Raw genomic sequence first — 24,678 nt, forward strand, 5'->3', positions numbered from 1 at the left:
GTAAACAATCTAGTCTGTGAAGTCCAGATCATCAGTGCTTTCCCTTTTAAATACTTCAGACTCTACTTTCACTTTTAAAGACCGTGATTCATTTCCTGAATCACTGTTACACAATCCAGGTTACAGAGTTAATCTCATACCAAGATGACTGATTCAGCAAGACAACTCATTTCATCATTTCTGACAAAAATGTTTTGTATCCCTCAACAGTGGTAATAGTGTTCTTCACTGGTTTAAAGGTTTGAAAAGCCATTTAATGAGGTGAGTGGATTCAGACAACACGTCAGACTCATCCTGATGCCCATTGTGTAGAAAAACAAATCTAACTTGGTCATCACTGATGTCTCATCTCAGTCACACTGGAAGAAGCTCTCCTACACACTTAAACTACAGACAGCACACTCATGTTAAAATGTCAGATCAGACACAAAGACAACAGAAGAAACAAACCACACAGCCTGAACATAATCCAATCAGAAAGAAAGTCAGAAGCTAAACTAAAGGAAATATGAGTTCATAATTGAGTCTCCTGTTCTTGCATAAGTGTGCGTGTATTTACTGGGGTCTGCAATGAGGATGGATATCACTTGTTTTCACAGAGGCTGATTATTCAACCCCCTGTAACGGTTACACAAGGCGTCTAGAGGTGTGTTAATGTGTGTGTGCCAGTTCAGGACACAGGACAGAGAGGTTCTCATGAAGACTCACATGCTGAATTCCTTTTTTATTAAAACCAATAGACCCCATGGGCAGGTTCACATCACATGAGGAGGAGTCATCTGTGAGTTTTGCTCTGTGGGTGTATGTCCTGTCTGAACAGACCTTTTGACAAAACATTGTCATTTCCTCAAACACATTCTCTGATTATTGAAACAGGAGGGGAGATACACATCTGTCCTGCTAGCTGTGGCAAAACATGGATAACAGCACAAACAGACAGACAGATGAGCACTCACAAAGAGACATACCTCAAAATCCGCTGTATAACCCACACTATTGATAGTATTTTTCATTAAAAAGCTGGCTGCAGCTTACACACCAGGATGACTTGTGGGTTTGAAAATTCATCCAAAGTCAGTATGCATTGCAACTGACAACTTCAGCTTCACAAAATGTGTTGAAATACACAACACAAAGGCAAGGGTTGGTGCCACTTTTTAACTTCATTCTCCCGTTGTCATGTCATACCCGTGCATTTAAAGAAAATGGGAAGTACTGTTATGTAAAGAGTGCTGGTTTGACCAAGAACACTCCTCAGTAAGGACAATAGGTGACTTGCTGGCAGTGAGTCTGTCTCATCAACAAAATTTAAATTGCTATGCGAGATGGTCTTTCTTGCCTTTTTCTTGCAGCTTTTAAGCCTGTTTTTTCTAGTGCTGATTCCCCATTGACCCTACTGAAAACTAAACCCTTAATGTCAAAGAAATCAATCAACATGCCCTTGAAGTTGGACTTGCTTTTTCGGGCTTCCTTCATCTTTGGTGATGATCACATTGGAAGATCCAAGTTTCATCGCATGTAATCACTCCTTCTAAAAAAAAAATCTGTCTTTTCTTCAAGTTATCCCAAACTGTCTCCACATATGTTTTCAGAGGTTTTGATGTGCTTTGGCAGCAGAAAGTTCATCATCTTGGAAAACCTCTCGGTCTTCACAAAATCTTTTGTGCCATTCAAACACACGTGCATGTGACACGCAGTGTTCCCCATACACCTCAGTCAATGTAAAAAGAAATTGGGCTGCTGTTTTGTTCAATTTCAGCAAAAATTTCACGTCAATGTGTTGCTCAACTTTTAAACCAATCATTCTCTGACACCTTAGCAAAAACATGTACTTCAGTCAGTAGCTAGCAGTGAACAAAAGACGTCACTGATTAGAAACTTAGAGCAGTTGTGCATGAATATTCAACCTTTTATATAGAACACTCGGTATGACTGTGAACACACAGGGTTTTATCCCCATAAGCACAGTCTCATTATTTTAATAGCAATACCTATATACCAGATTGTATAGTGCCATTTATTTTTCTACCTACATACACCTCTTTCTAGGTTTAATTCTATTTCTCTCTTTCATGTCTTCTTTGTGCCCCCTTCTTTTCTTTATTACCCTCCTCAAATCCTTGTTGAGTATGTTATATAATACGTGGGAGAGGAGTAGGAGGACAGAATGTAACATCCGGCACTGCCTTTGAGTAAAATTAAAAATCAACAGGAGCAAAAAGAAAATGTTGGAGGGGTACAGAAGAGGAAACAGAGACAAAGAAACGGCTTCAGGACACAAAGAAAGAGGAAAAACATCAGCTGAGAATGGCAAGAGAACAGACGGCCATGTGTATTGGACAATGCAGGGTGCATGATGATGATGTGATAGTTGGTTGCCATGGAAATGATGCCATGGGGGGAAATGGTTGCTATGACTCCAGCATCTAGGCGTGGAGGGAGGCACCCCGTTTCTTACGGCTCGCTGGCCCCGGATGCAGGACTGCAGATGGCCTTGTGTGTGTGTTTGCAGATGGCGATGTTCTAGCCTTTTCCTTCAGTATACGTGAGCAGACAAAGACCCACACTCTCAGCATCCCTGCGCTACAGTTGCTATGGTTACGCTGCTTCCTGCTCATGTTGCCTCCTCTTTCTGTAAAATCCCTCTACATCAGTCACATTAACCACATTGCGGAGGTGTGACCTACATCAGACATTCTGGGAAAACACACAGACACAGACACTGTCTGGAGCCTGTACAGCTACAGATGGATCTGAAAGAACCTCAAGCAGAGCTGTAGACAGGATTTTAAAAACACCAAGGTCACAAAGTCTCAAATCCTCCTATCCCAAAAGACCAAAGCATTTAAAGCACCAGAGCAGATTTTTAAAAGCAAAGCTTGGGGAAATCAATGGACTTCAATGAATGTCAGGGCTATTGTTTATATCTGGTCAGTAAAGCTCATTAAACACTTGAGTTGTAGGCTCCTGAGAAGCTGGATCAGGGAGGGGAAATCCTGGCTTGGAAAAATAGAATGATACAAGTCCCAAACCACTTCATTTTTAATGGAGTTCAACCCAAAAAAAGATTTTCTATAAAATAGCTCATCAATCACTGCAGATAAATGACAAACAAATAAGTTCACTTGAACAAGCTGTTTTTCTTCCACACATTTCTCTCCAATAAGCTACAAAAATGAGCCAATAACTGCACAAATTAACAAGTAAACAAAAGGAATCAGCTGTGAAACCTCCACAACAAACCTAAAGTAAGCCATGTGAAACAGTACAGCGATCCTGCATGTGGAGTATGTTGCAGCGACATTGATCTCTGCAGATGTGATAAATAATATGAGCATGCACTGAATACTTAATCAGGCTTTGTCTCTGATGCTCATGTCCTGCTGACTGTTGTGTAAATGTGTGGGGTGTGTGTGTGTGTGTGACTGTGTGTATATTCTGTATACTGACACAGAGTATCACACACAATTCAGCACCTCATCAATACTTCACTAGATTAACAGCTTAATCGATAGTACTGTAACCAACACACGCGGCCAATCCATGTGTCAGACAGCTGTGTGTCTCTCAGTGTGTTGTGTGAATGCCTATGTGTGTGAGTTACTTACCACGACAGCTGAGTTTCTGCGGGAGCCGATTGGAGTGGTGGGAAGAGAGTTGAGTGTGGGACTTGTGTTGAACTCTTCTGAGCTGAGGTTGTCTGAGCCATCACTCAAACCGCTGCTGATGGAACTGCTCTCATCCCAACTAAAAGAAAATATGACAGAGAGGATGTGTCACATTATTTAAAACAAGTAAAGCAGTGGTTAACAATCTGGAGTCCAAATAACACAAGGTATTTGAAATAAGCACAAGATAGTTTCGCCTTAAAAAAGGATAAGGATTTGGTGAAAAAATTCCTTTACTCAATTATGCCCTTATATTCACCCACAATCCCCTCAATGTTAACTATAACAATAAGCCATGCAGACACAATGATGTTCTTCATCTTATCTAAACAATCGCATGGGCATCACAGCCAAAATAGCTACCTTCAACAAACCCAGGCTCCTGCCTTGGACCCCCAAAACATAACTATTCCTGGTGCCAACATCATAGTTTTTCAGCAGTAATCAAATAAACATGGACAAACTCTGAAAGAGAACAACTAATTAGAGATAAATTGTACCTCCTGTAAATGAGCTTAACAGTATATGCCCAAATATTGAACTAGCTTTCTTTGTCATGATTAACACATAAAAACTAATTTTAAAATCAGCAGAGATATCTTAAACTGTAGCAAATAGTAATGGGTATAGTCCTGGCAGTCCTTGAAATATGTAAAATAAATATTTCAATCAGCATTCAATAGGAACTGAGCTTAATGTTAATGCTTAAAAATGACTTTCATTTTGAAAGAAAATACTGATACAATAATGTGTTATTTAGACTAAAATATTTATTTTAGTAAATTTGAAAATCTGGCCCCCAAAGTGCCTGTCAAGACAAAATCTGGCCCTTGTACCAATGTAGTTAATGACCCCTGCCTCGTAGTGATTACTATGTGCTGTGTCTTATGTATGCTCAATTCAACTTCTGTCTTATTAATGAAAGTAAAGAGGTCATTAATTCTTGCATTTTTATTTTTTAATTGTAATATTTATCCAACCAGTCTTACTTCAACTAAATGTGATTTAATATTACTATTCATTTGCTATTAAAGCAAGGCATAAGCAGCTACAATGGTTTGATAAAAGCAATATATAAATTTGAAATGATTTAGTTAAATGCAACTGGAAAAAATATCTAAATCAGTGGTTTGCAACTGGCCTGGCCTCAGGACCCATCCCCGGAGAAAATGACATTAAAACTGTGAGACACTGACCTAAATTTCTGTAAATTTTCAGCCAGTTAAATTATTTCAATGCTTATGTTTGCACTTTGGATGGACCAATAAATGTGAATAAACTAATAAACAAAAAGGACATACATGTGTTTACAAGCACAGCTTTATATGATTCCCAAAAGGAGTGGCATGCACACAGTATAATTTCTTCATTTTCTCAAGACTTGTATATTGTTGTATTATTCTAGAAAAATTAATAATATTATTAGTTTTCTTTTCCCAGCTCTAGTTATCACAGGTAAAATGAAGTAAAACAAAATGCAGGCTGTTTGTCCACTAAGAGCTTTCATACATCGTAGACTTTTGCCATCATTTTCTCCATCAGGGACTCATCGGTGAGCCACTGAAAGTAGCTCTGTGACCCACTTTTGGGTTCCAACCCACCAGTTGAGAACCACTGGATTAAACAGATAGTACTTTGCAGACTTGGTTAGCATATATATGGTTACATCAAATGGAAAATGTATTTGATAATACTAAAGAACTGGGATTGCATCTCTTTTCTTGTTGAAAGTGTTGCAAATATTAACACTGACCAAACCAGAATAACTGTATATAAATAATCCATATTGATAATTTCTGATTGATACAGGAGGGAATGTGTTGTCTTAATCAGGTGTATTTGCAATCATCAGCCAGTATCTTTAGTGTTATTTCATCAGCTCTACAACAGCATATCTATTAGATACATGAAAGTAAAATTAAGCAATTATGTGAAATCCTAATGAATGGTAGATATGCTGGTTATATGTGTTGGAACACATCTAACCAAGTGGTTTTGAAATGTCCTCTTCAACTGTGTTTTTTGTGAGTTTAGGCATCAATCAAACACCCACCTGTCTGAAAGTGTCTTTGATCAAAACATTAAACCCTGTCCAACACACATACCCCCACATCCTCAGAAAATCCATAACAATCTGCAGCAGTTAGCTGGTTATCTCCTTGAGGTTTCATTCTGAATGAACCATCAAAGCCCTGCTCAGTTACATCAGTGCCTGGCGTACTCAGCTCCATGTCTTCCAGTTTGTCTTTTGATGAAAAATTTACTGACCAAAATTAAAGCCGCCTGCTCTGTATATCCAACTTTCACACTTCATGAGCTGCAACTCTTGGTGAACTGAAATCTAGAGCACACTCAACGATATCTCATCCCACACAGACAAAAATAGCACTGAAGAACATATACACTGTTGCAATCGCCCACAAGTGCATGCAGGAGGGGAGTCAGTGCCAGTACTGTGCAGTCTGTTCACTTGGCAAACATCTGCTTTTCTCCTTCTTTTTGAGAGCTACATATCTGAAAGCTTCATCATAAACAGGTTGTGGGTGTTTCTACAGGGGTGACCTCTGTACGAAAAACGCTCTTGGCAGACTTGTAAAAAATCTGTGATGTTCTGCGCTTTCCAGGAATGGTTTCATGAGTTGTCCTTGTTTTACATTATGTGTGCTTCTTTCTTCAGCTTCGTTGGAAAGTACTGGCACAACCTTAATCTGGTTTTGTTTGACGAATGGAAACCCAAACATGATGCTGCATTAGGTAGGTGGGACTATTTTAACATTCTCCTGTCCAGTTAATGTGTTGATCTCTGCTATTAAAATTAAAACTCAACTGTATGGGAGATTTTTTCCTCATTTAACTTGAGTTTAATGACCATCCTATTGTTGGTAATTTTGTGATTTCATGGGTTTCATTGATTTTGCCTGTATTGTTTGCCTTTTTTAAGGTTGCTTTTCTTCTTGGCCTGTTCAATTGCTCTGTTTTAACAGCAGGAAGCAACATGAGTTTAGAGCTCAAAAAGCACCTACGCTTTATGTCTCTGCAAGGTATCCAATTGCTGGACAGTGAGAGAGGGCCGGGGTGGTATCTGTGATAATGTAATTTGTAAAAATGAGGCCTTGACCTTTGACCTCCAAAATCAAATCAGTAAGGATGCACAGATGGATCATTTTAACATTGTTATTGGCCAATGTCAGTTATTCTGACAAACATCTGCAAATAATGTGGGTATGAACAGATATCATTAGAAAATGTTTATCTGTGTCATACTAATTTAATACTTTAATACCTAACTGAAGATTCAAAGAGAAGATTATAAAGGGGAAAAGATGTGAACTGTTGGGCAAACTTGATCTGTTGTTATGATCAAAGATGAGAGGAAATGTTGTCATTGAAGGAGTGTTACACAACATGATTACTGGCATTGGCCCTGATTTTTTTCAATCAGTGCATCTCTACTAATCAGTTCATCTTTGAGCCAGAGTGGAAAATCGTGCAATGTTTGAAGGAAATCGCTTCAAAAGTTTTTTAAATATTGCATTCAAAAGAATGGTCTTGGCTATTGCTGGCACAAGGGCATTAAAACCCTGTAATGGAGAACCTATTATTATATCACCAATTTTAGTTCAAATTTTAAATAGACTATTTTTTCAGGGTCATTCTAGGGAGGTTTCACCTGTAAAATAGTAATGCTTTTTACAGGTTACAGGTCATTTAATGAAATTAAATGAAACAATCTGAAATTTAGAATAAATAAAAAGAAAGATTTTCAGATTGCTTGAATAGATGTTGAAATCTTTGATTGATTTCTGTCAGATTATGTAAGATATGTTACATAAATGTTATGTGATACATGTACAAGAATGTATCAAGTCAAATAAATCATTAAATAAATAACTGTGAATCAAAATTCACATCTGGCTAAACACAATGACTTGTAGGAATGCAGGAGGGGATAAATGGGTGCCAACGTATGCCTGCATGTGTCTATATACATTAAGTGGGTCGTGTTCAGGAAGTTAGGGGGTTGGGGTTTTCTCTTAATGGGCTAATAGGTTCAGTAGGTTACACTGATATCATGCCATGCAGTACAACAAGTCAAGTGGGCAGGGCTTGCCTAATGAGGTCATGTATATTGTGTCAGAGGGGAGGATGGAAGAAGTGAAAGCGGTGTGGCCCTTCCAGATGGGTGCCTGTGTGGGTCACACTGCACCCTGGGGGACTTGGTGGTGGGGATCAGGGGGAGAGGGGTTGAAGGGAAAGCCCTCCCCGTCTAGCCCGTGGATACACAGACGCAGACAAAAAAGAGCAGAAGAGATTTTACGTCTGAAGTGGCTGTCATGATGCTGAGTCTGTGTGCCAGGGCAGGATTAGGGCCAAATTTAAGATCTGGGCAGACACATTCAGAGAGTAGGCTAACACTTTTTGTCACCATGAGAAAAAAAAACACAAAAGAATATTAAGATTAGCACATCTGTAGCACGGTCTGACGCTTTCACTGGGTTAAAAAAAACATTTGTTATCCATTTTTAATGGTTTTACATTAAATGCTTTAAGAACATAACCCTGACAGATTAAACTTATCATTTTGAAAAACAATACCGTTTCAGTTCAGAACATGAGGTAAGAGCTATTCAAGTAGGCTGCTGTCTTTCTATAAACGCTGATCCTGGATTCCTGTTTGTAACAGATTTCTGTTCAGTAGAGTTCTTTAAGGAACCACTACACTTTGAACTCATCCACATGGGAATTACTTGAAGCTAATAATTTTATCTGTGTCATTTTTTGACTCATTCAACACAGGAAACCATGCAGAGTAAACCTCCTTATGGGAGACACGGCTCTGTGTTACTATCAGCTGCTTCTGAAGCGACTCTTTCCTTTTCACATCCCATTATTCACTTCAGAGCTGTGCAGGTTCCCACTGGCTCTTCGTGGAAGATAATTCTTTCTTTGATGAATAATTCAGATGCGATAAAACAAAAACAGTCTCTGCTTGATTTGGTGTCAGTCAGCTGACAGATAGGAAAACATGAAGTCACAGATGAGGAAGATGAGGTTAGGGGTCAGAAATCATTGACAGTAGGCAGGTGAGTCATTTCATATGCTGTCTATCTTTAATATAATGATGGACTTGGTGCACATTTTTAGAATTGTTTTCATTTTTCATACCAGTGTTGTCAATATTTTTTACTTTTATTTCCTGTCAACTTCCCCTAACATGTTCAAAATGTATTTTATTATAACAATAAATGAGAAAAGTTTTCACTGATTTTCAGTGAGTAAATCGACAGTTCATCAGAAAAATGGATGTATTATTTATTATTGTGGAAATTAGAATTTAACTGTATTCATAAAAATGTTTATTTCTCGAGCTAAACAAAGACTGTTTAATGAAAGGTTGTTAAATGAGACAGACAGGACGCATAAGCCAGACAGAAAGTGACTGAGTCTTTCAGACTACATGTTCACCAAAAGCAGCACAAGAGATCATAACTCAGTGTTAAAGTTCATGTATGTACAGGCAAGAAGTTTGCCTGTCTTCAGCTTTGATCTGCAGTAATTATGTTAAATCAAACTTCAATGACGCCCGCTACTCATTTCTGCGAGCAAAAAAGCTTTACTTAAGCTCCAAGAGATCTTAGAAATTATCGTCCTTAGGTTTTAAGCTTAATGAAGATGGATTTTTTTAATGAAACACTCTTTCCAAATCATTCCAGGGGCCTAAAAAGGACTTTATTATTTCCAGAATTGAATTATTCCCAATCTGTGTTTGCAAAGATGCATCTACAGCTGATTTACAGTCATGTCATCCTGCTACAGCCCTCCATCAATTCTTCTGGGTGAAATAAAAAGAAGTCTGAGCTTGAAAAGAGAGCGATGAAACATGAGGATACTCCAGTGAAGAGGGTTTCAGAGAAGAAAGAGGTGCAAAGAAAAGGAAAAAAAACACTGAAGTGAGGGTAGAAGTGCATAAAAACTCCTCAACTTTTCATAAAATGATGAACCATCCCAGCTGTCCATCAAATCTTTCACTAACTTGCCTCTCCTACCTCACTCCGCTCAATCCCCACTTTCCTTAACAGCAGCTCCTTAAATCTTCTGTTATAATCTGCCTTCGCCTCGTCTTTTTCATCCTTAAGCAGCTGCTGCAGAGACCCAGGGATAATATTAGCTTCCCATTCATCTTTATCGCCCCCTTCACATAGAAGCTAAAGCACCCTTTCACTAAAGCCACTTCACTGTCACTTTCAAACCTACAATTCATCTTCCTTTACGCAAAAAAATAACAATTGCCATATTACTGTCATGTGCCTTGCTTATGGATGTTAAATTTCACTGCCCTATTGTGACTTTAGGTTTGCATCAAAGCTGAGCTGGAGGGAAAGATGATGACATTGAAAAATGGTACCCTATGACTGTAATTTCATAAGCAAAATGAATATCAATGTTTATCCAATTTAGAGTGTAATAAATGTCAATTAATTTGAGATGTGCTTTATTAATCTCGTTCTTCACCTCCACTGGAGCATGGGTCTATTTTCTCAACACCATGTGGAAAATGCAGCATCCCACTGGGTGGAAAAAAGCATGGACTCTTTGTCACCTTCAGCCAGACAGAAAGAGTACTCCTATTTCGTCTCAGAGGACAATAAATGCCACAAATTAGGAGTCGAGAGCAATCTTACAATTAGTCACCACTCATAGAATGAGAATTCAATGCGCATGTTGCAGAATATTTCAGATGGTTTAAATACTTCAGCTTCATCTCCAGACAAACCAAGGTCATGGTGGTCAATATAAACAGCATCCATTTTCCACAGAGACATGATTTCTTTGTTCTTCGTAGACTGCGTGCACCCACACAAACTCTTAGCCTCGCAAACTAACAAGAGAGCAGTTCAATAGCTGCTAGGGAGCTAAATAGTCAGCTTTTATAAACTGGCTTCTGTGCTCCTTTGCCATTCAGGCTATGGAGCTAATTGCTCTGATCCCAACATGAATGGTCTTTTTTATCTGCTCATTACGAGACGGCTGAACCCTGTCTCCTCCTCTCCTCCTCTGTCCTCTCCTCACTCTGACCTGTCTGATGTTGTAGGACAGGAAGGAGAAAGTAAGAGGAAATCAGTCAATCCAGATGAAAGTCAAAGCCACTGCAGAGACAAAGCAGCTTTGCTTGTGGTTTGCAGGAGCGATGCTTGCTGGGAGTTGAAGTCTTGCCAGCGTGGGAGCAGACTTAACAGTACTGGTTGGCAAGCCATTTCATCTAAATAATCAGTTGTTTAAACTGCATTTTTAAATACCTTAATGAATGAGACACTCTCCTGCTTTGGGGCAGGTAGAATTCATACTTATTATCAATCTAATAATTTTTAACTCTGATGGAAGATTTATAGTGATGACTAAAGGAAACAAACATCCTGTCCCCTACAGAAGATAAAAGGAGCAATTAAGTAATTATCTGATAGGCAGTCAATACACATAAGAAAGAAGGTTAGTGCACTTGTGCAAAAGTAGCTGCATAAGTGATCGATAAGAGAGGCAAATGTCATTACAAATCTGATTACATTACAAAATACACAGTATGATTTAAGTGGAATGATCGCTTATTGTTTCTTTAGGTTAGCAACTTCTTGGATTTTAGACCTCTAAAGGCACTCAGGAGCAATATTGTGAGTTGATCCATGTTTTGTTTATCTTGTGCAAGAGGTTTTAAGCAATAGACTACCACTACATCTCTGAACAGGTGACTATAAGCCAAGAACCGCAGCAACACATCAGCAGGGAAAAAGACAGCCGCAAGCCAGTAAACATGGGGGAAACCAATGCTGGATTCAAAATAACTCCCAAAATTGGGTTTGCAAATGTTTTCTGAGGATGAAAATACACAAGACATGTTTGTTAAACTCCAAGGATGCAAACCTTGCATTTAAATGTGTAACACTGGTCAGACATGTTTACAACAAATTCCACAGAACACCTTTAAGCAAACAGAACTAAAGCTATTTGTCATTTTTCAGAAGTTGGCAATATTGGATCTTTACTTTACTGGAGAGGATGAAATGATAGAATAAAATTAATGAGGACAGTGGGAGGCTGTTGGCTAGTTAGTGAATATTTGTAGAAAGATGAGATGCTACAGTTAAAAAGGATTTCTGTTATTTGTATCCTCTTGAGGTTAAACACGTTTTATCTGGGCAGATATTTGCACACATTTAGTCCCACTTGGGTAAAGGCATGGAAAGTGTTTCTGCAGTCATTCAGCGGACAGGAACTTTCCATTCCTATTAAAATCCACAGTGTCACATGGCAGAACCCAAAATGGCTAAATCAGACGGGTTCCTGGTTGTAGTGATGCCTTTTCAGGCGAATGGAAAGTAGGGCACGGCCAAACTGGCACTGAGCAGACCGCTCAGAAAACCGGAGGGGGCATGCATGAAAGAGCTGCTCAAGTCATTAGATTAGTTTAAAAGACTAAATATAAGGGAGTGAGCAGGGCTGGACGATATGGTGAGAGTCATTGTCTGTGCTGGTGTGCCTGACAGTTCAATTAAGAATAAGCAAACAGATGTAAGATCAACTTGGAGAGGAAGATAGCAGCAGCTGCCTTGGCCTCTGAGAGATGGGTGAGGGACACCCAGAGGACACATATGCTGATACTTGGGCTGGTTTTAATTTCAGTCATGATTTTGGCTTCCTTTGGTTAAACAAACAAGATAATCATGAATAAACGATTACTGTGCTGCGTGCCTGAAAGCCTGATCAGTCCATAGGTTTTGTCACAAAGAAAGTTTGCGTTTGTTCAAATGTTTTGCCATGAAAGTCATTTATTTGTTTCTTCATTGTTGTTAAAAAGCTTTTAAATTTTATGTATGATGTATGATTTTTTGTTTAATATTTCTTTTTCAATGTGTTGAGAGTGTCTAAGTTTGATAAATGCATCTGGTTCTGATGTTGGAAAATCAACAAGACATTGTATTTCATAATCGTGATCTCAACATGAATTGAAATAAATGTGATGATTCTTTTGCCATATCAAATCTTTTTAAAATCTTTTATTTTACTGATAATCGATACAAGTTAATTAATCAAAAGGTGCACCACTTTGGTTCCACGGCAAAGTGTGTCTTCCCCTCTGACTTTATTTTTACTCTCCACAGGCTCAACAATTGTCCTTTAAATTACACAATCCGACTGGCATATCAACACTTTAAAGTCCCTGTCAAGGGATAAAAAAAAATCTTTATTTTAAGTTTGTTGTATGACAGGCCACTGTTTTGTGTACCACCAGGACTAATTTCAGCCATGAAAAACATCTCTGAGTTTATAAAGTTAAGCTTCAAAGTCATGAAAGATGAGGCGGTAAAATGATTTTGGGATGGTGTGGGTGTATCGGTTGAATGAGCTGAAGCCAGGCCCACCCACAAGAAATATGATCCTCTTAAATTTAAGAAAAATGCTTGTGATCAGAGCACAGCTGACTTGCTCTGTGCCAGAGCAGAGAAACAGAAGTTTGGGATTAAATTTACTGTTTTCTGGCCTGAATCTCTCTGTTTTGATCATTTTAATCACCCGTAGGCCACTGTGGCTGATAGATCTGGAAAATTTACCTCACAATGAACACTGTGACACAATGAAACACAGCATGTTAACTGGCTGTTAACGATAAAGGCAGTGACATCAGCTAACAACAGACTGTACTGAGATGAACTGCTTGGTGATTTTATATCATTGTAGCCTTATGAAGCGGGATTATTCCCCATCAAGACAGGTGATGTCATGGGCTCAGATATTTTTCCTGCCCAAATAAAACCAAGCCAGGTGAACAACTTTCTAACTGTCTAAATAAAAAAATCAGTCACACATAGATCTCAGTGTTTTCACATGTTTACAGCAACCTTATTCCACCATATCTAGTGTGTTTAGATATAAATTTTGGATTTAACTTTACAGGGACTTTAAGACTGGGTACTACTGACAAAATGAGTGTACTTCCTGTTTTCCTGCTTCTGCTGTGTTGCTATGTGCCATTTCTCATGCCAATAGAGCAAGAACAAAATTGTTTATTTTCCTTCATTTTTTTTGTTCCTGCAATTTTATGTTTGCCACATGAAGTATGTACCGTGCTTAACAAATTTATTTGACCACCTTAACCCTAACCAAAGTAAGGTTTATGCAACAGCTGCCCTAAATTAACAGCATTGGTAATTACCAAAATCATTTTTTATGTTTCTGCAATGGTTAATACACCAGTATGTAGAAGCTCTGTAACCAAAATGGTATTTTTAATGCTAAAATATAATTATTATTGTTATCCATGAATTTTCAAATTTACTTATTTACCAAAAACTGAAAAAATAGTAAAGCACATTAATATTTCTTGATTAATATGTCAAATTATAGTTATTTACTTGCATTCTTGACCAGAAAAATGAGTTTTAGTGGTTGAATGTTATGCTTGATTAATTTCTGACTTCTCAGAGAAGCCCAGTGAGCCGGCTCAAATTTGGGTGAATTCAGTTTGAAATCCCTCATTCCTGTTCAAAATGGTAAAACGTGGAGAGCTCACTGAAAATGAAAGAGTCCGTATTAACGCACTTCATGATGCTGGATGGTCTTTGAGACAAATATGACAGGTGGTCTAATAAATTTGGTAAGCACTGTATATCAATGCATATGCATATCAGTTCCAGTTATCAGTTCAGTTATCGGTCTTATGAACTACCAATAATCAGTAACGGTATCAGCCCTGAAAAACCACTATGAGTGGACTCTAAAAAGAAGGAAAAATGTAAAAGAATGTACTAACCATACAACCAAATATATGCCACAAGCCATCATACAGCAGGTGTAAGGTGCATGACCAATGTTTTTACTGTGTTCTAATAGTATAACAAACTAGATCTCAAGAAAAAGAAAAAATGCAAAGAGAAATTGAGATATTTAACAGCAACATTGTGACTTGCTGCCCCATTTGGGTTTCATTCTGGAAAAACAGGATGTAACACGAACAGGGATGACTGTTTTTTTTCCCACAAATAAATACTAACAATAACACTTACATAACAAACTTACACAGCTCTAAAAGTAAAAAGATGACACATACACAGGAGGACAGCATTGTGACCAGCCACACCCAAGCACTTCTTCTTTCCTGCAAGGTCATGACTGCACTGACCATCAGGAAACTGAGCTTTTAAAATGGTAGAAGGATACTTCAGACATTTTCTTAAAAAAAGAAAAAAAAAGAAAAAAAAAACACTGACTTTGTGCACATGCTACTGTAGCATCATATATTTGTGGCTGGTCATTTACCTGGTAAGACCAAAGAGGAAGGTCGAATGTAGCCTGTGTGCACAGATGGCTAACAATATGGGTCCCTGGACCACTTCAGCAGCTTATCACCAGGAAACACACACACACACACCCCCACACACACACCCCCACACACACACAAATCCGTGAAACACCTTGTTGGCTTATAAGCTTATAACAGATTGCACTACAAAAATCACTATTTCCAATCAAAAGAGAGTAGATATAATAGAGGCTGAAGTGATATCTAATATTCTTCCTTGCTTTACGAGCATTTTGAACACTGATATTGATTTTTTTCGGATGGGATCCTCCTGCATAGGATTAACAATCACTGCAGCACCATATAGGGCCATGAAAAAACCCCTCCACAGACTATGCGTTCATTAGATCTTGAAAGCTTCAAACTGACACACAAGTTATAGTATAGACATAACATGCGTGCACATCTAGCCTGTGCAGACTGCTGCACCGAAGCATTACCTCGTCGGTATACATTACCTCTCTGTGACTTTACTTATGGTGCAGGCAGATGGATTAGAAATGTCATTTCAGCTGTTTTTTTCCCCATAAAATAACGGCCATCTGCTGCTCTGGACTCGCGTTATGTCCTTCTCAGAGAAACACAGCAGAGGTTCTGTACTCTCACTGATAAACTACTTGTTCAAACACTTTTTAATGATGCAGTGTTGTCTGGACACTTGGGGCACTTGTGGGATAATTAGCAACAAATCTGTCATTAAAAATGGCTTTTAATTAGCTGCCCAATACAGTTCCTCTGCTGAGTTGTATTGTTAAACACTTACAGTAAATCACTGACAAGACACAATTAAAAATGAGACTGTGCCAACAGCTCGTCCGCCTCTGGGTGCAAACTAAACTGAGGAATTAATTTCCTCTTCTTCAGCGTTATTTATTGTTACCTCTCTGTGCCATTTCCGTGAAGGGGACTTGAACAAAGAGTGGTAGCTGCTTGGACAGCGTTTCGTACACATACAGTGCATCGCACTCACCGCACGCAGCAGTATTCGGGCATTACAGGGGATTACAGAAGAGGCTGGAGTTAATGAGCTCGTAATTGCAGCTAATTCCATCTGCCACCAGGATCAGAGCAGGCCAGGAATGTCAGCTAGAGGTACAGTGAGTGAGTCCATGGAGGTCACACTCATAAATGGCCATTACAGACGAAAACCCTGCTGTGTCTTTGACGGGCATTTTCCTGACAGCAATGGCCTCCGGGTTTAGGGCACAAACGCACATACATATAATACACAGTCACAAACACATCATGTGCACTTAATTGCCATTGTCCCCTGGAGTAAAGCTTGAATTGACTGTCAGAAGTGTGTGATGTTAGTAGCTGGTGAAAAACGGCAGCTTTGCTCAAGCCACTGCTCCTTTGAGGGTTAGCCTACAGCCAACAGAGCTGGCTTTTACTGTGACTGAGATGTGTAGAATAATATTATGGAATATCATTCTTCTAAGTTTTCCTCTTGGGGAAAAGGACCAATTCTAGATATGCTTTTGGGCTTTCTGAGTGGAAAGTTGAAGCAGTGAAATGGCCCTAAAACGCATCAGGAATCCTGGTCAGTGGTGTTTTTCTGAGCATGGGGGAGGTGGAAACGGATGGATAGAGAAAACTGCAGGACTTAAGAAGAGGAGAAATTGCTTCAGATGAATTCTCCTCAGACAGCAGATTAATCTCTGAATCTCTTCTCTCCTCCTGACCTCCCCTGGGTGGACAGACGAGGAGTTTACTTGGAGTTCAACACATCGCAGCTGAGAGTTGACCTGGCTCTGAAATCCTTCAGCCCTGTGAAATTAAACAGGATAGTCTATACAGCTGAAGCTTCATATAAGGAACTTTGAGGGGTGACAAACTCCTTGAACCAAATATTGTTGGGCTGTTGATCAAGATGACACCAACTGGGTCATCTCGATCTTCCAAGGAAGGAAAAACAGTACAAGTTTGCAAAAGAGGGTTAGGGACATGAAGTGGTGTGCAGATGGACTCTTGGGAAGAATCAGAGACACTCTCTTTATCTTTGCAACAGTCGTTTTCTTCTGAGTCAGCTCCAATGGGGTTAAAGATCACTAACCCCCAGTCTAAACAAGGCAAAGGCAAGGGCTTTGAATGCAGTCACAATACAAACAATGCCTTTTGAGCTGCTTCGTGTACAAAGTTTTATAAAACTGCAGTGCATTTTTTACTAAAGAATTCACATTCCATTTAATGAATGTGACAAATTAGGTCAAAGGGCATTACATTTTAGAGGATATTAAAAGGTCTCAGTGTTTAAGGTGCTGACACAGTAACCCTTGACCCTCCAAAGCACCCTTACTTTCTCCAAAAGTCCCTTTCTTCTCTACAAGAGAGCAGGAAGCAGAAGAGGGACAGCACCCTTGGGATGAATTGGAGGAGCCTTTTAAATCACCTCCATAAGTAGTTCAGTCTGGAGGTTCAGTGTGGAGCGCTTCCCAGCCCCAAAACAAGAGCTGAGAACTGGGGAGGAGCTCACAGGGGGAACCCCGGCATGCAGAGGCCCAGGACAGGGGCTGGATCTTGGGATAGAATTACCTCTGGCCTCCCTTCACACATGTCAACGACAACAAAAATTAGAAATATGAACCTGTTGGGGTTCAGGAATGGAAAATGTTGCTCACACACAAGTTTAATGAGAAATACTGAGTGAGAAATTTAATAGTAGATGGGTGGTGTTTTACAGTAATGAGGATGCTATCAGCACTATCATATGCATCACAATAGGGAACCATCTCCTGCCAAAAAGTGAAGTGGTGCTACATATCAACCACATGATACACCCAACAACTTGCAAAAAACTGTGATGATGAGGACAGCTGATCAATAAATTCAGCTACATTATGGTGAGTTAATCTCTCAGAGTAGTACATATTAAATGCTACAACATTAAAATGTCATTAGCAAATGCTTTTCTCCAAAGCAGCGTACATCTAATCTGAGAATCTCATTCAAGATAATCTAAGGATTATGTATAGTATTTTAATAGGGTGGGATGGGGGAATTAGAATAAGTGAATCAAATATGATTTTGTATAAATCTAATCAAGCAACACGAGGCTACAGACCAGAGTAGAGCACCTGCCAAAGGTTAACAAAACACCTGAACAAAAAGGATAAAAGGCCCATTGACTCTAGCAGATATAGCCCACTCTTTCATATTTTCTGGCTGAGTTAAAGCAGACACCTTTAAAAACACATATATGCACACAGATACTCATGTGACTCCCATGCTGAGGAGGGGACAGTGTGTATTCCTATACACCACATGTGGTGACCGACAGGCCTCAGAGGCACACCCTGCATGAGCACGCACCCATCACCTGCTGTCACTCATAACATACACACTGGTCATGCCACAAGTTGTTACAGTGAGTTTGGGAGACATTCCTCGCCCTCAGGCTGCTGAAAACACACACTTCACATTCCGGCGAGTATATTCTGAGGTCCCACTCCCTAATCCTTCGACATATGTGGATGCGTATATGCATACCATCGCACGGGTGCACAGACACTCACCAAAATAAAAACGGCTCATCCAGACAACAACATTGAAAATCACAGCCTAAAGTTCATGGCCCCAACAAAAACGGGCTCAATTTCCATTAAGTTCAGAGAAAAGTCTGAGAGTTTCTTTTTCACTCAACATATCCGAGAAAGTAGCTCATCAAAGCTACTTCACTATCAGGTGAAAATGACATCCGGAGCTTATTATTCTCCCTGACTCTCCAAGTAAGGCTTAAAGCTTTCCCTCTTGTCTGTGACAAGGCTGTTAAGGTGCACTGTTGTTTGGCTGTTGGTCCTCCTTAGGCTTTGATGTAACAGAGAAACTCACTAAGCCACGGGGGGCACCACCTCATGAAAATATGAGCTGTTTGTGAACACAGGCTCCTGTGTTTACTATAAAAACGTGCATGTGTTTGACAAGCACAGGTTACAAGCATCTGCTGTTTCACTCTCTGGCCTCCCTAATGACCTTGGAGGTCTGGTAAGTACAACAGGGCTCTTAATTACAGAACATCAAGTGTCAACATGAAATTAATTCAGTTTTTCACACTGACAGAGTTGATTAAGAAAGTAAACCTTGTGTGAAAATGTGAGACGCATCAACTGTCATTTTGTATAGGTGGTTAGCTGCAGGATTATGTGGCCTGCACAAGTACAGTGGATGACCTTTGGATGTTTTGAATTCTCATTGGTTTCTAGATAAACAGAAATCTTTCCAAAGTCACGCCTATCTTGACAGAAGCTTCCTCCACCTATCCGTTTTGCATTTTTTTACCTGCACTTGTTTGGGCATGCTGGTTTGACAACCCTGCTCATATCTTGATTTTTGAGAGTGTGATAGCATCAGATGGCCGTTGACCATGCAAACTCATCCTGTGTCTGAGTCGGCAAAGTGTGTTTCCAAAACAAGTTACTAACCCTGAGTGTTTGACTCTAGAACAATAGATTCAATTTGTTTGAAACAGTGTTTTGGAGACTAAAATCCCTCACTTTTAATCCTTTAACTAGAAACGATGGCAGAAAATCCCACTGTTTCGCTTCTTCTCTTCTTCCTCTCACAGGCTCATTCTGTGCATGTGTTAAATGTGTAAAAAATGAACTAATTACTCCTGTAATTCATTCATAACATGTTAATGAGTTATCTATTACAGCTCTGATTTTTACTGCTTCAAATTAAGAGCATGTGACTTCTTGTTTGTTTGGACCTGCTTTTATTTTGAAAGGAATTAAGGGACTTCAGGTAGATTAAAAAGTATGACATAACCACAGAAAAAGGAGCTTGTTACGGTTTGAAAAGGAACTAAAGGACAGTGAAAAGGTAAATGTTTGATCTCACAAAGTGCAGATGACTGTTGACTTGTCTGTGAGATTTTTTTAAAAGTGAAATAAGTAGAGATGTATGATATTTCCAGCCTGGCAGATATTGGCTTAAAAAGGCGATTATCGGTATCAGCAGATATCAAAAGTTCTGCTGATAACTTGGCTGTAAATGTCAGCATGTATAGACTGTAAATTTTTGTCATTTTGTACTATTAAGTTTGTAATGTTTAAGGTTGGGCCAACAGACCTACAGTAGGTCTTCTTCTTTGTTGATTCTCAATCTTTAAACTTTAAAGTGTCTTTTAAGCACTCAAGTTTGTTTCTTTGTTTATCTTTACGTTAAAATGTGTTCAAAAGACTGAAGTAAACATAAACATCAGCATATTGGATATCGGCAAAAAATCCTTCATCGTGCATCCCTAGAAATAGGACATTAAAGGTGCAGTGTGTAAAATTGGGAAGTATCAGTGTCATCTAACAGTCAGATTCTAGACTGTGATGCTCACTTCCAATGGTAATGGTGGTACCCAGTGGAATTTAAAAAATGGGTTTCTGTTATTTGCTCCCCTCTCAGGTACTGTGGCAACATGCAAGACTTAAAAATCAAAGATGGCCTCCTTATGTATGAATAAAAGCTTATTCTTAATTAATAAAAAAAAGTTTTTTTTAAATATTCAGCTGATTCAACACTGATACATAAATGGATACTTTATATTTTGTTTCACTTTCACCAAGTTTGTTCTGCTAAAAGCTACTAAATATCACACACTGTACCTTTAAGGAGCAGTATCGAACTTAATTCACGAAGGCTGCAGGATGATGCTGCAGAGGTTTAACCAAAGTGTTCCGGAAGGGACAATAAAGCATGCAGTTTATCATGATTTTAAAAACAAATTAACTTAATTGTTATTAATCTTGATTAATGCATTAATGCTTAAGCTCAGAGCTTCAGTACTGCATTCATCACCACTGACCAACACTCTGCAGGCACACCTCAGTCAGAAAGCTTTATAAAAATGGGGGATTTCCTGGGGTGTGATGTGCTTTAATGAGTGATGTCACTATTTCTGAAATAAGCCATGTGGATTAGGTTGTGTTGGTAATCAGGGGTGGCTCTAGTCATAGAGGTATTCTGAATTAGTGTATTGTTCATATGACAACTCACACAAACACACTGACAGGGACGAAGTTGACATTGGACTGCTTTCAATATGACTAATAGACTTGATCAGATATTTGTGTTGGCTGGAACTAGTTAGCTCATGATGCATGTTTTATGTTTCAATCCGTGCACACTCATGCTGACACACCCACATAAAGCATTACATGCGCAAACTCTAACATACTGATACGACCTTATCAGACTTTTGACAGCCAGTCTATTTGTGCACACATGTCCAACTCAAACACATATAAAAACACATAGCATTCATGTGATGTTAGTTGGTTGTGGTTGCAAGTGTGTGTGCATTGTGTATGTGCAATGCCCTAGTGCCCAGATATCAGGCCACTTAGCTCTAATGGGTTGACATAAAGGGTCGATGGATCCCATAGGGGTCAAGGGACCAAAAGTGAGCAATGCTAACCCCCATCTCATCCCCAGCCCCCATAATGCTTAACGACACACCCACACAAGTCAAATTTAAGCATCTCTGTGTGTCTGCAACAAATTCAACCTCTTCCAAAAATTCAAAGCAAGCCTCCTCTCTGTCTCCTTTTTATTCAGCCTCTATCCGCATCCTACACATCTTCACTGGCCTACATTAGCCCACATATTAAGTCACAGAATTAGATAATTCTCACTTTGCTGTGTGGGTATAAAGATGATACGGAGGAGGCTTGTTGCACTCCATCCAATCACAGCACATATACCAGGAGAAGGCATCTTTCAAAATGTAGGTCAGCCGTTCAGTAGAATGCGGTCCAGTTCTGCAGCGGATCAATGCGAACACGCCCACCCACTCACACATACACATACCTGGCTCTGCTGACCCACTAGCATACCAGTTGTCACCACACAGCTTTGAAACAATGGGCATGTCAGCCGGCAGTAAAATTCAGAAACACTTAGAGCGCGCGCGCACGTTATGCACATGCACATGCTGCATTTGCATCCATTAGCGCTCCATTCTCATTAGATGATTAACATTGTCTCCTTTGATATGGATTCCTTTCATGCTTAAGCATCATCCCGCCTTTGAGACACAGTTCCTGATAGTCTTTACAGCAACCGGTGATAAAAGATAATGCTGATTCAACATATGGCTTTCCGCATTGATGACGACGCTTACAGAGCAGACTATACCTCCATCCATACTCTCAACGTAAGCACGTAACCAGTGTCTAGACAGTGGCAAAATTCCCTAAAACACTTTAACCTGAGCGCACGCCAGTCACAATAACGAAACGTGCCACCATGCAGCTGTTGGGAGTTTTATCAATGAGACACGCTGCTGCTTTTTACGCACAGGCTCAGCCGGAGCTACAACCACACTCACTATGAACACAAAGCTCACATTTGTACCGCGTGTATTTACACAGTTTAAAGCAATGTCACCAGAGTGTCAACTGGCTTCTCATCCGGAATTCTCGGTCACATGATACAGTTCTGCTCTCATCCGTTACCTTGACAGAAAGTGCATTGTCCTCCCGCGCTGCGGAGCCGGGAGCTGCAGCATTTTCCCGTTCAGCACGCGCCCGCTCATTCTTCAACCGTCCAGCTTTTCACGCCGCTTTGTTCCCGTTTGGCATATCCTACTACTATAGCACTAAAGCAAAAGAGAGAGAGAGAGAGAGAGATGGGAGAGTGGAGCCGGTGCTGATATCAGGGGAACCGCCTGTACGAGTCAGCAGCGTAAACTGACTGACCCACTCCCGCAGTGCCTCCACTCTGACACACACACTCTCTCCTTCTCTCTCACACACCCACGGAGCGAGAGAGGGAGGCGATGAGCATGGGAAGGAGGCACGGATAGAAAGGCAACACCCCGAATTCCTCCTCCTCCAGCCCCCCGTCTCACTGATCGCGACCAGCTGTGCCTTTTCCAAAAGCGCAGAGAGGCTTTAGTGCGCATTCAGGCGCGAGATAAAAACGCAGTCATCACATTCTCTAAAGCGACATGTCAGAGACATTTTCACACCCTTACATCTGCAATCAACTCACGAGATAGACCACTGACTCCCCTCACTCAGCCCTCCCGAAGTCAGGACGAAGGATGGCTGCCATTCGCTTTGATTTAGACTTAAACGTTTGGAAATTGGGAAAGAAATTATCCTTCACTTGGGTGAGCAATTAAAATATACTAAAAGTTAAAAAATGCAACTGTGGCACCGTATGAATTGGTGTGGTATCACTTTCAGATCAGCTACTGAGTTTATATGTTGTATGTAATGGCTTAAACCTGTCAACAATGTTAATCATGATTTATAACCAAAGAGGAACTATAAGAGCGTTTTGGGTTGTCAGATTGTGAGAGCAGCTTTTGGCTGGAAAACGCATACTCCTTCAGCATTCCCCTTAAAAGCCTTAAATCAATTAGTAATACAACCTCTGGAGATGCAGTCAGTCTTATGATACATTGAATAAAACCTCAGACACAACGGTCATTACTTTTTGTTTTAATGGTGAAGCTAGTGGAGGTGAGTTTTAACCTTTTCATAAGGCTTATTCTATTTAGAACAATCTATCATATTAGGTAGCCCAGGAATAGTGAATAAATTTGTTAAATCAATCACTGCAGGGGTCTGGCTGCAGACCATAGCTCTCAGACTCTCAGACTCTTGCAGACTGTTACTGTGAGACAACATCTCTGTTGCACTTAAAGTTTCAAAATAAAATTGGATTAAACTTTCAGTTAGGTTAGGTTTGTGCTGTATCCCATAGGAAGTCAGATGTCAGGGCTTGGAATGACGTCCTACCTGAGCTGAATGTGTTCCACCAGAGCTCCTAACTTAGAGTACTGACGTTGCTCCGATTTTCTGAGTCAGAATTTCGAGTTCAAGGCACATTTTTGACGACGTTTCAAGCTCTGAGATTAAATGGATTGCACCATAAATGTTAAAGTTAGGGTTAAATAGATTTTAAAAAATTAAGTTATAAATCTGACCTGCAAAACATTATAACAAAACATTTAATAAAGCCGAGTTAAAAGCATATTTGCAGGAAAAAAAAACTTGTCCTCCATGAAAACATTTTAATGTAGCTTTCATGACTCTGTTAGCTTAGTAAGCTACATAGATAATGAAGCTGCATAGCTAACATAGCGAAGGCTTAAGCTCACAAAGCTCAAGGACTTATATAAAATAAGCCATGAAGCTAACATATGCTATGTAGTTAAAGTAGCTACATTAGCTTTAGCACTGTTTGCTAGAGCTCACGTTGCTAAAGCTAACTTTGCTACATTGGCTTGCGTAGTAACGTTAAATATATAGCAAGTGCAGATATGTTAGCTTTAGGTAATGAAGCTGAGGTGTGCCACTGTTTGAGTATCTACTTCTAAACTGGGTCTACACATAATTTACAACAGGGTAAGACCTCTGAACCTTTTCTGATTTATTTATGAAATGTTGCTTAGCTTGTAGTGTTGTCAATGTGGTTATTTCATGAATGTTACTGCCAGACTTTGGGAATGAACAAAGTTGAATTTTTTAAAAACACAGTTTTTTAAACAATGTACTAGAAAATTACGTCACTTCTGTTCTGATGGAGCCGGCCTGTCAAATTTAGGGTCAGCGAGAGGGGGCATCTGAGGTCTATGGTCTGCAGCCAGACTGTCATGAAGCTGAGAGGAAATGGCAGTGGAGTACAAAGTAATACTTCCCAGTGAAGTTCAGA

General features: G+C 39.7%; 1 protein-coding gene across 8 annotated transcripts in view; it reads right to left on the reverse strand.

The window, feature by feature from the left end:
* Window positions 1-24,678, reverse strand: part of LOC121518066 (neuron navigator 1-like) — a 121,510-nt gene that overhangs the window by 24,260 nt on the left and 72,572 nt on the right. For all 8 annotated transcript variants that reach the window (XM_041800256.1, XM_041800257.1, XM_041800258.1 and 5 more), the window contains one exon: window positions 3,609-3,747. In XM_041800256.1, the coding sequence (XP_041656190.1) occupies window positions 3,609-3,747 (139 nt within the window). The remainder of the gene's footprint in view (window positions 1-3,608; window positions 3,748-24,678) is intronic.

The sequence above is a fragment of the Cheilinus undulatus genome, linkage group 11, assembly GCF_018320785.1.
Source record: "Cheilinus undulatus linkage group 11, ASM1832078v1, whole genome shotgun sequence".
Classification (NCBI taxonomy): Eukaryota; Metazoa; Chordata; class Actinopteri; order Labriformes; family Labridae; genus Cheilinus; species Cheilinus undulatus.